Below are 15946 nucleotides of genomic sequence, written 5' to 3'. Positions count from 1 at the left end.
TCTTTGAGATGTCCTGCTGTTTTCTTTCCCTTTTCCTCAGGGGGTCCCTAATCTGAATTCTTCACTTAATGAACAGGAATTCTTTGTACACACACACACACACACACACACACACACACACACACACACCCTCCACACCACCTTCTTCTCTAAGGATGGTCAGTCAGATTAGGGGTTTTCCTAAACTAAGAAGGCTAAACTGAAGTTATCTGTAGGGATGAAGTCTGCTGCCCCCTGCCCCCCAGGAATGATGACACTTGACTTCACGGATGGACTGCAAAGAGGAAGGACCAACCAGCCCTACCCTTAGAGCACTGGAAATCATAATAAGCAAAATCACCAAAGAAGGTTTTAAGGCTTAGGCGATGCAAAGGGAAACAGGAAGTGGGGTAGAATTTGAAGACCAACTTCAAGTTCACAGACGGTAGTCACCAAGTACAAGACAGAAAGTTCTCTACTCCTGACGGAAGAAAGGACAAGGACAGCAGTGGGGCTTTGGTTTACAAACACCCAAGACATCGTGCCATTGTGCATGGCCTTTAGTCTAGAAACTAACCCTCATTCCCACTGCCACTTCCCAACGATCCCATCTTTCTTTGGGATATGCCCAGATATCCCCAGAGGAAGGCAGGAACTGAAGAATGCCATCCTGATCCTGCTGCCCAGCTTCTTCACTGATTCTCTCTAGTTCTCTCCTTTTCTTGCCACACCCTGAATCCCAGCTGGGAGGCCCCCTGAAGATCATCTATTCAAACTCCCTACTGTAGGGGAAACCGAGGGCCAAGAGGGGAAGTGGCTGGTCCAAGGACAGCACCACATTTTGACTCTTCTGAGTTCACAAGGCTCACCTTCTTTCAACCTCATCCCAGGAACGCTAAGAACACGGTGACTCTGTGCCCTCAGAACAGATGGCCTTGGCAAAACCTATGCCCGGCTTGAGATGCCAGGTGAGTGGGCACACCTCATAGCCAGACCCTGAGGAGGCCTCAGCTGGTGTGAGAAGGGGCTTCTGGCAACCCAAGAGGCCACCTGCGAGAACAAGGCTGTTTTGTCTTGGAGATTCCCCCATCTGGGGAATGATAGCTTTCAGAAGCTTGACTGGGTGGAAGGAGATAAGACTCCCACGCCAGAAGGACGCCCTCGAAGCAGATGGCCGGTTTGGCTGGCCCTGCTCCTCCATTCTTTTCTTCCAGAGACCCTCAGTCCCTACAGACAGCCTAGAGCTTGTTCCCCTCCCACCTCCACGCTATTTGTCCCTGCAAGGAATGTAGATGAGACAGTTCATTCATTTCCCCCTACCACCTGCTCCCACCCTTCTCCCCACTCTCGGCGACACACCCCCTCCACACTCCCGGTGTCCGCAGTCCGTCACCCTCCTCCCTGTCGTCCCACCTCCTACTCTGAGCATCCGCCCCCGCAGTTCTAGGCGGGTGCAGCCAACCCTGCCCGGCGCATGCGCCGGCTCCCACGCGCTTTACCCCAACCCTATCCGCCGAGGCAAACTCTTTGCGTTGCAGGCTTTCATCCTACACTTTCTCCCAGCCTCTGTTCCCGCCTTCGCAAGCTTGCGGTTGTTCCCATGGATTTCGGGGGCTTTGGTGGACGGGAACGTGGACCTGTGTGGGAAGCGGTGCGCGGGTGGGCGGGCTCTGTCCCTGATCTGCGAGCCTGGCGAGCTCTGCCCTTTAGGAGAGACACGAGGCATGCTGATGGAACAGAGGCAGCAGGCCATGTGGACAATAGTGCGGCCAACTGACTCTCCTGCTGCCCTGCTGTGGGCAGTGAGAGAGGGGGGCAGAACGTTCAGGGACCTGCCTGCCTTTTGGTATTCCCTGCTGAGGACTGAAAACCACTACCCACCCCGACATAAGCTAGACCCCAAGCCAGCTAGCTACCTTTTTGCTTATGCTCTTTTCCTTCAAGTCATACACTTTCTCCATCTCTTATCTGTCAAAACTAGATCCCTTAGACCCTGCTCACGTGAGACTTCCCAGGCAGAGAGAGTAGGTCGCCTCTGAATTGCTTATAGTTAATTGCTTACAATTAAGAAAAAATGAATTTGTGGGTACATCCTACCCTCTTATCAAGTTAATAATCCCCCCCCCCAAAGGTATGGAGCATATATTGCCCATCTTTGAATTCTTAACCGGGACCTGCCTGGCACACAGTTGATCAGAAGTTGATCAGACAGGGAGTAAGGGGCCAGGAAATCTGTCGGTTTTGATTCTACACAAGATAGCCTAGGCTAGGAGGACGGCAAATCGTCTTCTGCAGCCACATTCCCTCTAAAGCCAGCCCTAGTGACTAGTCTTCTCGAACTTCTTCTTGGCCTGTAGATCTTTCCAGGTGATTTGTCCTTGACTGTCTGTCCTGGGCCCTTTCCATGCACACAGCATTTCCTCAATTAGTCTATAATCTTTCCTTGGACAGAAAAGGTGACCATGAATCTTCCGGAGTCTGCCTTGGTTCGGAGTGAAACTCCACAGTGTGATATCTGTGGGTTCAAAGAACCTGGCTGTTTCAGTTTCAAATGGAGCTATTAGATTTCTGGTCTGACTTTAGGAATCATTTTTCATGCAGGATATGAGTTTGGGGGAAATTCACTGAGAATAGGCTCTGGGATATCTCTGCTACAAATCATTCAATTATCGTGACAAGGTTTTACTATGTAACCTTGGCTGGTCTCAGACTCCTAGAGACCTGCCTGCCTCTCTTACCTGAATGCTGGAATTAAAGGTGTGCACCACTACTCCTGGCTCCTAGGAGCTTAAGGTATTTTAGGGCGAAGATGTGACTCAGAAATTAAGAGCATTTGTTGCTCATCTAGGGGATCTGGGTTTGTTTCTCAGCACCCACATGGAGGTCCTCAATCATTCATACCCCCGGTTCCAGGGGATCCAGTACTATTGTCTAACCTCTATGAGCACCAAGCATGCATGTGGTGCACACACATACATGCAGGCTGAACATTTCTACACATAAATGCTTCTTAAGAAAGGTATTGTCTTCACTCATCTGCTCAACAAGATGTAGGGAGCGGGGTAGCAAGACAGCATCAGACCCGTCCCCGAGCTCAGGTTCATGCTGGGTGTTTGTCCGTATGACTTTATTTCCTCTGCTATGAAGCTTGTTGACATGTTCAGAGTCAATATGGTCTTTAAGAGAGTAGATAAGACGTACAGCGCATGTGCACACACACACACACACACACACACACACACACCTACGCGTGCACCTGCATGTATAGATGCCAGCGGCGCTGAGCGAATGAACTTGTGTGAGAAGGGGCTTTCTAAACCCAAATGTAACAGTGTGTGTGTGTGTGTGTGTGTGGTGTGTCTATCTGTCTCCTGTAAAGCCAGTTTAACTCTAGCCCCTGTAGCTGGCAGCTGCAGAGAGCAGTGGGGGAAGCTGGCATGTTCTAGGTGGGATGATGGGATGCCGACGGTGTGACTGCTAGTTTCAGATCTGCAGGATCAGCGCCCACCCCCATCTCTAGCGGCCGCAGGAGCTGTGCTCCTTACGGGCCTCCCCAAAGGGGTTGAGGCTGCAGGTTGTGCATAGATGCAGAAGGGGCTTGTCCAGGCCGTAGCACCAGGTTGCTTTCAGCCGTAATACTGTATTGACTTTAAGCAGGAGCCTTGGAGAAACCAGCTGCAACTAGGAAGAGCAAGGAAGCTGCACAGCAAGGGGAAAAGAGTCTGTGTGAAGTGGGGCTCTATTTTCAATCTTGAGCAGATGAGAAATGTGATCAAGAATATAAATGGGATTTCTGGACTGTCGGGCCCAGCCTATGTCTTGAAACAGTTGTGTGACACTTCCCCATCCTAATGTGGGTGGGTCCTGTGCTCCCCTCACTTCCAGAACATTCACCTCCCTGTATTCCTCCTATCACACACGCAGGGAACTGTGGCAGGGCAGGTGCAGCCTCTTCTAGAGGGAAGGGAAGGATAGGAGAGGCCAGAAACCCAGGTTCTTGGAAACCTGCCAAGTTGCTCACCTGGGCTAGAAAGGGAGGTTAGGGAAGCCTTTGCGGGAGGGGCCCTTGTGCAAGGAATAATTTACTGCAAGGGGGCGGGGTAACACCACTTGTCCTGCATTAGGTATGCTCCAGAAGAGTGTGCACAGAATGCAACACAGCTAAGAGGACCTTGGAGGAGCATCCCACCTACTTACATCCTGAGTACAAATGTGGAGTCTGAGAGCAAGAGACCTGGCAAGGCCGAGGCCAAACTAGCTTCCCTTTGACTCCCAAGACTTTCCCATTCACACTCACTCATATGGGGACGAAGCCCCAGCTCTGTTCTTCCCTTTAGACCCTTAGGGAGAGAGACACTCAGCCAGTTAGTCACCCATGGTCCTCTTCCCCCACGGAAGCTGTTTGCAACAGCCCCACAAGGAGAGTGGAGTCGGCTGTGACCTTCACCAGCCACCAGATGTCACCGATGAGTCTGCTTTAGAGGTAGAGGCTAAGCCCCAGAGTGTGGAAGAGGCTTCTGGGAGATTTCCAGGTGCTCCACCCCCTTTTCCCTGTTTCTCAAGAACTGCCTTTGGGGTGGGGACTGGGTCAGGCACATAACAGAGTCTGGGATGCTGCCTCTTGGCCTTCCACTGTGAACACTGTCCGCCACGGCTTTGGGTCTCTTGTCAGGTTTGGGTCAGGGAAACTGTAGGGCCCATCTACATCCACACAGGCCCATTCTGGGGCTCTGACTCCCAGCCACCACCCATTAGCTAAATTCTAGTTCCTTGAACCATTCTCCTCCCTGGCTGTTCTCTGAGATCCAGCCAAGAGGGTGTGTGCTGTGCTTGGCCGGGAGGAGGAAGAGAAAGAGAAAGAAGGTCTGATGGAGACACTTGTGGGGAGCCCTGACCCTCCACCCCACCTCAGTCATTCCCTCACACTTCCTTCCTGGAGAATGTGAGGCAGCAGAAAGCAGGTTGATGTCTGGTGTCAGGAAACAGGGAGGCAGAGCAGTAGTTTTGGAAGGAGACCAGGGTTTGTCAGCCTGCTTGAGGCAATGATACCCAAGGTGTTGGAGCACTCAGAAGAATTCCCCAGGGTTCTCCTCTGGGATGACTTCCAATTCTTGCTTGATTAAGACTAAGAAAAGGCATCCGTCCATTACCTTACCCAGGGAGGGAGGGGTACGTATGCTTCTGTTGGCCCACGCCCATGTTTCTGAAGCAAGGGAGACCAAAGAAGAAGAGAGGTTTTGGCTGGCAGGGTGTCTTTGGACCAGGTGGGGGATCTCGCTTTAGAGCTGGAGCAGAACACATGGCATTTCCCATCTTCAGAAAGGGATAGGAAGAAAGGCAGAGCCGGGAGCAAGAGAGGGAGACAGAGAGACATGATGGGCACCAGAACTTGGGCCACCAGTCTTCAAGTGCTGTCAGGGAGTCCAGCTCTGGGCACAGCCTAGATGACCACAGACTGCAGGAGGCGGAAACACATCATTAGGTCCAGCGGGATGGGCGGCTTCAGGAAGTTCCCATCCAGCCGCAGGTAGCGCAGGTGAGGCACATTCTCCAGATCCGAGGAGAAGTCATGGAAGGCCACGAGGTTGTTGGGGCAAATCTGGGACCCATTGATTTCTGTGGAGAAAGAAGGGGAGAAGTCAGCCACAGAAGGACTGGCAGCACGGGCGAGGTAAAGGGGGGGTGCCAGGCAAAAGTGTGGGCTCTATAGCTCTCCTCTCTGGACAGAGTGACTTTAGCAAGGTGTGACTGTAGATCACCTCCAGAGTCAGTCAAATGATTCCCGCTGTGGGTGGTGGGCAGCTGCACCACTTACATGGATGATTTATTTAAGGATGAAATACTCATCTTTTTCTGAGCTTTTCTGCTGGTGGACTACTCAGAGCTATTGTACCCCTAGGTTGACCTTGAACTCTCTGTCCTGCGTCTCAAGAGTCAGAATTACAGGCATGTGCCACCACATCCAGTGGACAGAGGGTTTTTTGTTTGTTTGTCTTTGTTTATTTTTTGTTTTGAGACAGTCTAATGGAGCCCAGGATTGCTCGGAACTCCAAATTCTCTCGCCTTCACTCCCAAGTGCTGGGGTTGCACACATGTACCCTCATGTCTGCGCTGACATTTTTGACTGAAGTAAAATTGAGCTCCAGCCTCCTGTCCTGGGCTACCAAGCTCAGGACCCTGTAAGTGTTCCTTAGGAAACTGTCCTGGCTCAACATTGCAACCTTCCATATAGACTCAGAAATCAGATAAACATTCCCCTGTCCTGCCTTTACCAGTTCTATACCCTGACTGCATAACTGCCTCTCTGAGTCCTCTTCATGGGCTTTTTAAAACCAAGGCTTAGATTTGGGAAGTTCCCCGCCATGGCTGCTGCTGGCTTCTTTTGCAGAGGCAGGGCCGGAACATGAGCACTTTGTATCTATATTTTACTCATAGGAAAACACCCAGCAGTGTTTCTGTGCCTATCCTATTCACAGATCCAGTGACCAGAAAAGCTGATGCTGTTGAGAAAGTATGGAGAGAGAAAACCTCAAGCACGGTGCTCAGCACACTTCATGCAAACACGATTAGGTCATCCTATTGACTTTGTTTTAGAAGATATTATTGCCACCCTCATTTTACAGGTAAGGAAACATTTTATATGGGTAGAATATCTTTCTCAGAGGCAGCAAATAGTGAGGCCACAGTCAAAACTAGTGGGATTCCCCCCACCTTCTTCAGTGCTAGGTATGGAATGTAAGGTCTTATGCATATGAGAAAGAACTCTTAAGTCAGGCAGTGGCAGCGTCGGCCTTTAATCCCGGTGCTCTGGAGACAGAGGCAGGCAGATCTCCTGAGTCTGAGATCAGCCTGTTCTCCTCTCCCCTGTGGCCGGCTGGGGGACCCCACTGCACTCACTCTCGATGCTGTTGTTGTTGAGGTACAGGTGCTCCAGCTTGTTGCTGATGGCCGGTACATTGCTGATCTTGTTGTGCGCCAGGTGGAGCACCAGCAAGTTGGAGATGTTGAAGGAGTTCTTGGGGAGCCCTCGGTCGGACAGCTTGTTGTAGTTCATGCGGATGAAAGCGAGGTTGGGGAAGTTCTTGAAATAGTCTTTGGGGATGGTCTCGATCTTGTTGCTGTCCAGGTAGAGCTGGTGAATGACCGGGGGCACCTTGGGTGGCATCTTTCTCAGGATGTTGTGGGCCAGATTGAGCTGCATGAGGTTCTTGAGGCCCTGGAAGGTGTCGGCCTTGAAGACGCCATCGCTCAGCCGATTGTGCTGCAGATCCAGGAGAAGCAGGTTCTCGAGCTTGCTGAACACACCAGGTGGAATCCTGGAGATGTGGTTCTGGCTCAGTCTCAGCTGTTCCAGGTTCCGGGGCAGAGCTGACGGCACCTCTTCCAGCTGATTCTTCTCCATGTAGAGGAATGCCAGGCCTGGGAGCTTCTCCAGCACCCTTTGGTCCACCTTGCGGATCCGGTTGTTGTCCAGGTTAATCCACCTCAGGCCTGTGGCATTCTTGAAAGACTCCAGAGGGAGTTCGGTGATGAAGTTGTTCTGCAGGTAAAGGTAATGGATGCGGGGTGGGATGACAGGGACCTTGCGAAGGTTTCGGCTGTCACAGTAGAGGGCTGAAGGGAAGTCAGGGGGGCAGTAGCATTCCCGAGGACAGTCAGGGAAGACAGAGGGAGGGCCAGGAGGAAGGGGTGGAGGAAGGTCTGTCGGCTCTACTGGCTCTGTTGGCTCGTGGGGCTGAGGAAAGCTGGGTATGGGCCTTGGCTTGGGTTTCCGCCTAATCCCAGGCTTTGGTCTTGTTGGTTGGCCTTGGGCCACTGAGGCCAAGATGAGGAGAAGTGGGAGGAGCCAGAAGAAAAATGCCCTCATGATCCAGGTGAGGTACCTGCAGGGAGGAAACTGGGAATAATTAGCTTGCTGGGCCTCAGAAATAGAAAGCATGTCTCTGCAGCAGGACTCCTCTAGAGCTAAATCCTGAAGAGAGAGAGAGGCAGAGCCAGGGACCTGAAGAGGAGGCATGGACTGGGGGCTATGGAATTCTTCGAAAGGCCCACACCATGGGAAGGTATATGTTGGTAGAAAGCACAAGGTGCTGGGAACCCTGCATCTTAAGGCACGTTGAAGACTTTTAACTGGGGATGGGCTCTCCCCAGCTGTAATATGAGATCACCTCTGCTCTTATAAGGAGAGTGCTCTGCCACGAAATGACATCAGAAACCCACCAGACACTATTTATATCACCCCTTCCCTGAGAAGAGTTCCCGACCCTTTTCAGGGGGCTGCTAGGATATGGCCCAGAGTCCTAAGCAGTGAGTCTGCACAACTCCTTACAAACCCCATATGACAGTGGTTTTCAAACCATACCTGCATTTCTGTGAACCCCCTGAGGAGGTACATTGAGAGGGGGCCCCTAAGGTGTCTCCTGTGCTAGCATGAACAGTCTCGCTCCTTAAATCTGTTATAGACAGAGATAGGAATACTGAGAAAGATAAGAACACACGCACACGGAGGGTGGTTAGACAAAGCATTTGAAGAAAAAAGCATCATTGCTAAAATTGGCCTGCAATCTGCCCACCATATCCAGCCCCTGCTGTTTATAATGTTGAGGCTAGAGGAAAGACGTGGCCCGCGGAGACCAGAAGGCTGTTTGACAGTGGGCACAGGACACCAAAGCCAGGCTGTCTCCTGAAAGGGAAATGCTCAGACACCAGCACTCAGCCACTCACCCGTGCGCTGTCCCCTCCCCTGCACTTGGCTCAAAGAGTGCTGGTCTTTGCCAACATGAGCCATGCCAAGAATTCCTCTCCAGATGTAGAGGCCCTTGGGAAAATAAACAGGAAAGGAATAGAAAGATGTGGGGGACACTTTCCTTGCTTTAGAGCCGCCATTGTCACTCCAGAGATTTTGGAATTGGTAGTGTTGACATGGAGTATTAGGAAGAACTTCTGGGTAGCCTTAGTGACCCTGGGACCAAGAGCTGAAGAGGCTATTGGGTGACTCTGCTGCCTTGTGTGGTTGGAGCTAGGTTGAAAGAGGGGAAATGCAGAGTGATCATCCTAGCTGAAGAGTGCCATCTCCCGTGTGCTCCCTCTCCGGCCTGGGGTAAGAAGGGCGCAGGGAGAGGGCCCTGTACTGTCCATATCCCATCACTGGCTCCTCGGATCTTCCTCACTACTGCAGTTCTGGGGATGCAGGCTTCTTGGGGTTCTTAGAGGCAGAATGAGCTAATATCCCTAGCTTGTAACTGAACCCTGTGATCATGGCCTCCAATCTAGGCCTCTGTCTCCCACCTACCCCTCTGAGTCCCTGTCAGTGTCAAATCTTCCTTTGCTTTTTCTAGGGGCTACCTTCTGCATGCTTTGATCTAGGGAAGGAGCAGGAGGTAGGGGCAGTCCCCAAGTTGTGCATCAGATGCTCAGGTGGGGCTGGATGTGACAGATAACAGGCAAGCAGGCAGAGCTCAGTCCCTGATGGGCAGAATCAAACTGTGCCCATCCCCAGCTGTTTATGTGTATCTCTCTCTCTCTCTCTCTCTCTCTCTCTCTCTCTCTCTCTCTCACACACACACACACACACACACACACACGCATACACGCATACGCATGTATGCACCCCTCTTTGCCCTCTGCCTGTCCCACTCTGTACATATACTCAGACCTCTCCCATACATGTGGGCAAATACACCTTCTCGGGGTCTGTATACATGTGTGACCTTTGTATGTTGGTCTATGTGGGAAGGAGGGTAGAATGGGGAAGACCGAGCCCATCCTGCCTGGTGTTTCTTTCTCCCATCTGGGGTGGGTTTCTTAGACAAACCTCTCAGGTACATTTAGAAGGTCATTTCCCCCGGGCCTTCTGTGACAAGGGACTGCGGTTAGATTCTTGGTTTATCCGCACTGAGCTTCTCTGAAAAGACTAGAAAGATAATGTGTTCCTTGTATCCCTTGAACTTGAGCCTTGTTCCCAGATCCCACAGGACTCTATAACTGGTGTTAGGAATCCACATTTTTATAAGGCTTTTCATTTTCCTGAAAACAGAAGTCATATCATGTAGAGACAAGAGAGTGAAGCTCTCCCATTCCAAAACCTGCTAGAGAAGCACAGGTCTTTCAACCCTGATTTGTTTTTCTGTTCTTTTTGAATCTCTTTGTTTACAAATTATCCAGAAGTCTGTAGGCCAAATTACACCCATCCCCCCCCACCCGTGAGAAACCTTGCCCCAAGGCCAAAATTAGTTCCCTGACTGAAGTTCCCTGGTTCTCTTTGTTTTTGTCACTAAAGACACTTCCAAGGGACCCCAAATTAGCCAAACTAAGCTTTCCAGGGGGCTCAGCAGAGCCTGCCTATAAGGAACAGTGTCCTGCACAGCTGGCCTCTGTTGCTGGGGGAAGGGCTAGGTCTCCTGTCGGTGTGCTGAACAGCCCTGGCTCCACAGGCATGGCTATCCCAAGGGGAAACTCATTCAGCTCTACCTGCCTGTCTTAGGCGTGGGGTTCCCCAGACCTTCCTCATCAGACCTTCCTCATCCTCACCTCCAGGCCAGTGTCGTTGGAAACTCTCTGTTCTGGCTGTCAAGCCTAGAGCCCCAGGAGGTTCCCCCAAACAAGTTTCCTGGCTCTAAAGTGGGCCTTTTCCGTGGGGAAAGAGGATCAGCCCTCCCCCCTTTCAGGCCCTGGGCTAAACCAGAGTACACAAGGAAACTGTGTTCTTTTCCGAGGCCTTCCTCAAGGGCACACCCCTTCCTGCTGAGCAGGGCTGTCCTAGGCTTCTGGGGAGCTCTCACTGTAGAGCCATTCTCTCTAGTCATACCCCTGCTGCTCCAGTCTCCATAAAGGAGAGCTGAGACAGACTGGCGGTCACCCCACTCCAGAGGGGTTTTAGTCTCACCAACAAAGCCCAGAGACAGGGCCCTACGATCCCGTCTTCCATGTCATTAGCTCCCTTAGGGTGGGGTGTCTGTGTTTAAAATCACTTATGCCCCTGAAAGCATACCTCCCCAGGTCCCGTCCAATCCCTATTGACCCTGCTCACCCTCAATCAATGAGCACTAGTTGACCACACCCCTCACTAAACTCGTACAGGCCGGCTCTCCAGCTCTGGCTCAGGAAAGGCTGCTGCTTCCCTGACCCCAGTTCACGCTCTGTCCTAAGAGATCTGGCAACTCAAATTTCAGTTCTGACAGCGTGGATCTGGGCTTGAATCCTGACCCTGACTCTCCCATGGGGGCCCAGGCTTGACATGTGTGTGAGGCCGGGATGAGCTCATGCATCTGAGGGCATGGTCTAGAAAGCAGGCTCTGCGAATGATAGAGCTTGTCTTTGAGGAGCCGGCTCTAGGAGAGGCTCCCCGAGTTTAGAGTGAGACAGTCCTCTTTCCTACCTGTCCTGTTTGTCTGTGGTAAGAACCCAGGGGTTGTTAGTGTTTGGACTCCTGCAGCATGGGGCTCGGGTACTGTGGGCCAGGACAGCCCAGGGAGAGTGGTCCTTCTTCTAAATGCACAGCGTGAACTGGGGTTGGGCAAAGCCCCTCCCCCCCAGTTATCAGATGTAAGTGGCACAAGCAACTAAAAAGGGCAGTGAATATCAAAACATGCTAAAAACAAGTTTAACACTATGTGCAGAGGAGCCGCCATGTTCCTGTATGAATAGGTGGATAGAAACAGAAAGGAAGTCTTGTGGTTTTAGAGAACTAGTCTGGAAGGGCAAGCTCCCCATTGGAGGGGATGGGGAAGAAATCAGACAGACAGAAAATCCCTAATAGCCTGCTTCTCCCTAAATCTGCCTTTCTGCTTCTCTCTCCGGCACCTTTAAACCTTGTCTAACGCCAAGAAGGATCCCTGTGAGGCTGGGTGTGGCTATAGATTCTGGTTCCCTCCTGCAACCTGTTTTAGCTGGGTACCACTACATCCACTACACAAGCCTGTTTCCTCATCTGTCAGGCGTGCTTGACAACTCTGAGGTGCTAAAGATCAAGACCAGGGTTCTGTGGATACTATGCAAGCACTCTACTGCCGAGCTGCAGCCCCAATCTGGGTGTTGTGAGGGTTAAATCAGTCGATGTGCAAAGTGTGTGCTCAGTGTATGTAAAGGGGTTGCTGGTACCACTTTAAATCAATGGCTTTGTTTGTTTTTTGTTTTGTTTTTCTATCAGTCTTTGGTTAACATCCTCCATCCCTATACTGATGGAAGACAGGGGTCTTTCTTGAAATACTAGATCTTCCACTCAGAGAAACTTCATCACCTTTGAGGCTCAAAAGACCACATTCAACAATCAGAACCAGCTGGCTGAAACTTCCCAGACACCTGGGCAAAGCTCACTGTATCTCCATCCTGACTGTCTAGCCCAGCTCTCTGCTTTCTGTAGCAAGTGGGGACCCTGACCAGCAAAGGGACATCTCTTTTTTCTGCTGGTTGTGGCTTCTCACAGCCTGCTGTTTTTTGTTCCTTCTAGCCTCAAGATGCTCTACCCACATGTCCTCCAGGAAGGTAAGGGTGGGTAAGGAACTTATTATCAACTAGTCTGTCCTCTGAGAGAGTCAAACAGAGTTGTGGAGCATGGGCAGAGGGCATCTAAAAGGGATGGATTTAGTGCCCAGTGTCAGCTCTTGGGTGCCTGGGATAGGTCTCCTAGCAGGTAAGAGGAGTTGTCTTGAGGTAACTTCTTTTCTTTCTAGAATGTTCTGTGGGAATATGGTTGCCCAGGCTTACGAAGGTGATGATGATGGCGGGGGGGAGGGGTTATATGAGAGTGCCTGTTCCCTCCAGGAGTCACTAACACTGCTGGGACTGTGGGACTCCTTTTCCAGGAAGCCACACAGCCCTCTGTGCCTTGAACACTCGGGAAGTCTCAGGGTGCATTAAAACAGCTCTGGGCTCCTTGGGCCCTGTTTGATTGGTCATTAGTGACCGTCTGGCTTCCATATTTCCTGCCTACTGTCTAGGGGCTTCTGAAAATCACCCTTCTAGCTGCCATGCCCCCCCCCCCAATTGCTGGAAGGGAGGGAGTTATGAAAATAAGGTTCTCAGGATCCCCTCCCCTCCCCCTCCTCCACTTGAAGTCCCCTTACCAACTGAATGGTCAGGATAATTTCAAAGTAACTTCAGAGAGAAATGGGTCTCTGACTACCTGCAGGGAAAAGAAAAATTATTAACTTGGAGTTAAGGCCTCCAAGATTTGCAGGCTCCATCGACTTCTCTTTGCAAAAGCCAAGTGGTTTGGACCAGGGAGGCAGGAATTCAGGCTGCTGAGAAGATACTGTGCGGGCCCTAGAGCCACTTCTCTCTCCCTCCTACCTAATTAAGCTCAAAAGAAAGAGGAAAAATACCCGCTTGCTCACGTCCTCCCTGCTAAGCCAAGACATGACTGTCTTCTGGCTCTGTCATCTCAGCGGGAGGACATTTTCTCTCCAGTCTTGCAGCTGAGGAGGCAAGCGAGAGGGTAAGAGACAAGATCCAGTGTGTGTGTGTGTGTGTGTGTGTGTGTGTGTGTCTGTCTGTCTGTCTGTCTGTCTGTCTGTGTCTGTGTCTCTGTGTCTGTCTTCTGCAATGTGTGACAGTACACGAAAGGTGCAGAGAACTAGGTTCTAGTGTCCGGTTTCTATGGTAACATCTACTCTGTTGAAATTCTGTGTGCGACACAGCTCTGTGTGTTCAACAAACATCTGCCCTTGAAGAAAGTTTAACTTCGGCAGCAAGCAAACACAAGGACAGAGGATGCTGAAGAGACATGAGGGTGTCAGCAAGAAATGAGGCGCTCAGTGAGAAAGGAAAAGCAAGGAGGAGGAAGGGAAGGAGGGAGGGAAGAAAGGCTGGACAGAGCTAGAGGGAACCCTTGGAGGAAGGAGCCTTGGAGTCTCCAGCCTTCTCCCCACTGCCTGGGCTTACCTGCACACACCTGCCTCTCCTCTGGACTGTGGGGGCACTCCTCTCTTCCTCCCCACCCTTTGGTGGAGCTGTGGCAGCCGAGAGCCAGCTAGGAGTTCTAGTCTCCCACTGGTGCCTGTCTGCGTGTGTCTGCCTGACTTTCTTCCACCAGATCCTATTGGGGTGGGGAGGTTAGGTTAGGAGGAGGGAGGGGCAGATCAGAGGGGGAGGGAAGAGAGGAGAGAGGGAGGGCGCTTGGAAAGGGGGAATGACAATACAGTCTTTATTTGGCAGCCAAAACTGCACAGCCCTCATCCACACCCGATGCCCACTAATGGCTCACTTTTAATAACGCTTCCCTGCTCCCGCTACTCTGGAGCGGGACTGTTTGACCCGTGTTTGGAGAACAAGCCAAATCATGGGAGGGAAGCTCTTGGAAAAAAGCCGCTGCTTCTGAGCAGGCGGGGCGGGGTCGCTGGGTCCAGCACTGGCCTGTTAAATTCCCAATGCGAGCCTTGCTTCCCTGGGGTTCATTCTTCAATTCGTGGTGGGATGCTTTTCAGAGCAGAAGAAGGGATGATATTTCCCCATCATCTCCAGGAACTTGCTAAGGGAGTGGAGCCTCACTGTGCAGTGAGCTAACATAAGAGGTAGCTGGTTTGGTGGCCAGAAGGCTAGTCTGAAGATCAGAGAGAGAAAAATCTGGCCTGAGGATCACGCAGCAAAGTTAAAGCAGATTTCCGATTGTAAATCCTCAAGTCATCATTCCTAGTTCATGAGGACCTTGTCAGGGGGTCTTCTGGGGGTCTTCTTTCAGCTTTGTGTCACACTCAGTGAGATCTGGGGGCTGTGTGGTCATGAGACAGTAGCAAGGAGATTACAGCCCCCCTAAAGCATATCCGCTTACCGGAAACCAGTATTCCCCCAGCTGAAAATCAGGCACCCTTGGCTTGAAGGAGCATCCAGTACAACTTCCTGCTCAGAACCTCAGGGGAAATCATCCACTCAGTCACTATTGGGTCAACAGAGACCTTCAGAGACCCCTGACCCTACCCCCCCACCCCCCACAGCCCGCAACTCTTCATTCCACTCACAGGAAGTGAAGTGTGATCTCTGGCAAGTCTCTTGATCTCGCGATGCCTTGTGTTCTCATCTGTGTCTCAGGGAGTTCCAGTGTGTGAGGCCCTTTAGAGGCTGGTGAGACAGTGGGCTGCAGAAGGGGTTGTGGGGAAGAATCACCAGAGAAGAGGAGGGACATAAACCTCACTCACTGCCTGGCTACCTCCTTCGCACTGTGCTGGCAGGGTGGGCAGGTGGCGTACCCTCTTGTAGGGATCCCTCCACACCCCCAAAGCCTGCACTCTTGGGAGTATTTTCAATCCCTTCTCAAGCTAATATCCCTTTTCTCCCTTCTTATCTTCTTGGCTCCAGGTCATGCAAAACAGGTGGAATGAAAGTAAGGGACCACCAGGGCCATTCATAGGAAGATCAAGTATATAGTTTGCAGATTGGCGCCCTTGTGACCATGACGTGATATACTAATCTAAAAGTGATCATTATAGAAATGTAAAAACATGCACATTTGCATTCTGGCCTGTACTCCCCACCCCAAGCCCCTTGGTTCTAGGGGGCTCAGTTCCAGGGCCCTGCACATGCTAGGCAAGTGTTCTACCACTAAACTGTGCCCATGGCCTTCATACGTGTATTTACACAGGAAACCATCACCTCGTTATTTAACGCCCAGGTCAAGTTATCATTTTATGCTGGTGTGATGGCTCATGCCAATAATCCCAGCACTTGGGGCCCAGAGGCTGGAGAATTGCTACAAGTTTGAGGCCAGCTGGAAGACTGAATGAGACAGTCTCAAAAGAAAAAGTAACTACTAAATAAATAAAATTACCCACTCTTGACAATTTTGTTTCTCCTGTGCCTACTCCCACAAAACCCTGCTGGTATGTTTTGGAGTTCATACTTACTTTATTTTATTTGGATGCCTTTAGGCTGGGCAGGAACTTCCCTGTTCGACATGATGGGCAGGCTGCTGCCTCTGCTGCCGTAGCCCAGAGTCAGGGCCGGACCTTCTTTACACTGTGCTTATTTTCCATCA

General features: G+C 51.2%; 1 protein-coding gene across 4 annotated transcripts; it reads right to left on the bottom strand.

The window, feature by feature from the left end:
* Window positions 1–3089: 3089 nt before the first annotated feature.
* Window positions 3090–14003, bottom strand: LOC119827446 (proline and arginine rich end leucine rich repeat protein). 4 transcript variants are annotated; one of them, XM_038349162.2, is made up of 4 exons: window positions 13861–14003; window positions 13044–13102; window positions 6877–7862; window positions 3090–5595 (listed from the first exon to the last, which is right to left on the bottom strand). In XM_038349162.2, exons 3-4 carry the CDS (start codon window positions 7844–7846, stop codon window positions 5420–5422), a joined length of 1146 nt encoding a protein of 381 aa, XP_038205090.1. In that variant the 5' UTR covers window positions 7847–7862; window positions 13044–13102; window positions 13861–14003; the 3' UTR covers window positions 3090–5419. The 4 variants fall into 4 exon arrangements, with proteins under 4 accessions (XP_038205090.1, XP_038205092.1, XP_038205089.1 ...); XM_038349164.2 differs by having other exon boundaries at window positions 13871–13888; XM_038349161.2 differs by lacking the exon at window positions 13044–13102.
* Window positions 14004–15946: the final 1943 nt, after the last annotated feature.

Source organism: Arvicola amphibius, chromosome 12, assembly GCF_903992535.2.
Source record: "Arvicola amphibius chromosome 12, mArvAmp1.2, whole genome shotgun sequence".
In the NCBI taxonomy this organism is placed as follows: Eukaryota; Metazoa; Chordata; class Mammalia; order Rodentia; family Cricetidae; genus Arvicola; species Arvicola amphibius.
The sequence above is the reverse complement of the archived record's forward strand: the minus strand, read 5'-3'. Positions and strand labels throughout refer to the sequence as shown.

Bases quoted from the DNA above. Each gene is read 5' to 3' on its own strand.
- LOC119827446 (XM_038349162.2), bottom strand. From the start codon at position 7,846: ATGAGGGCATTTTTCTTCTGGCTCCTCCCACTTCTCCTCATCTTGGCC. The intron at 5,596-6,876 runs GTGAGTGCAGTG...CTTTCTCCACAG, and splicing joins CAACAACAACAGCATCGAGA to AAATCAATGGGTCCCAGATT.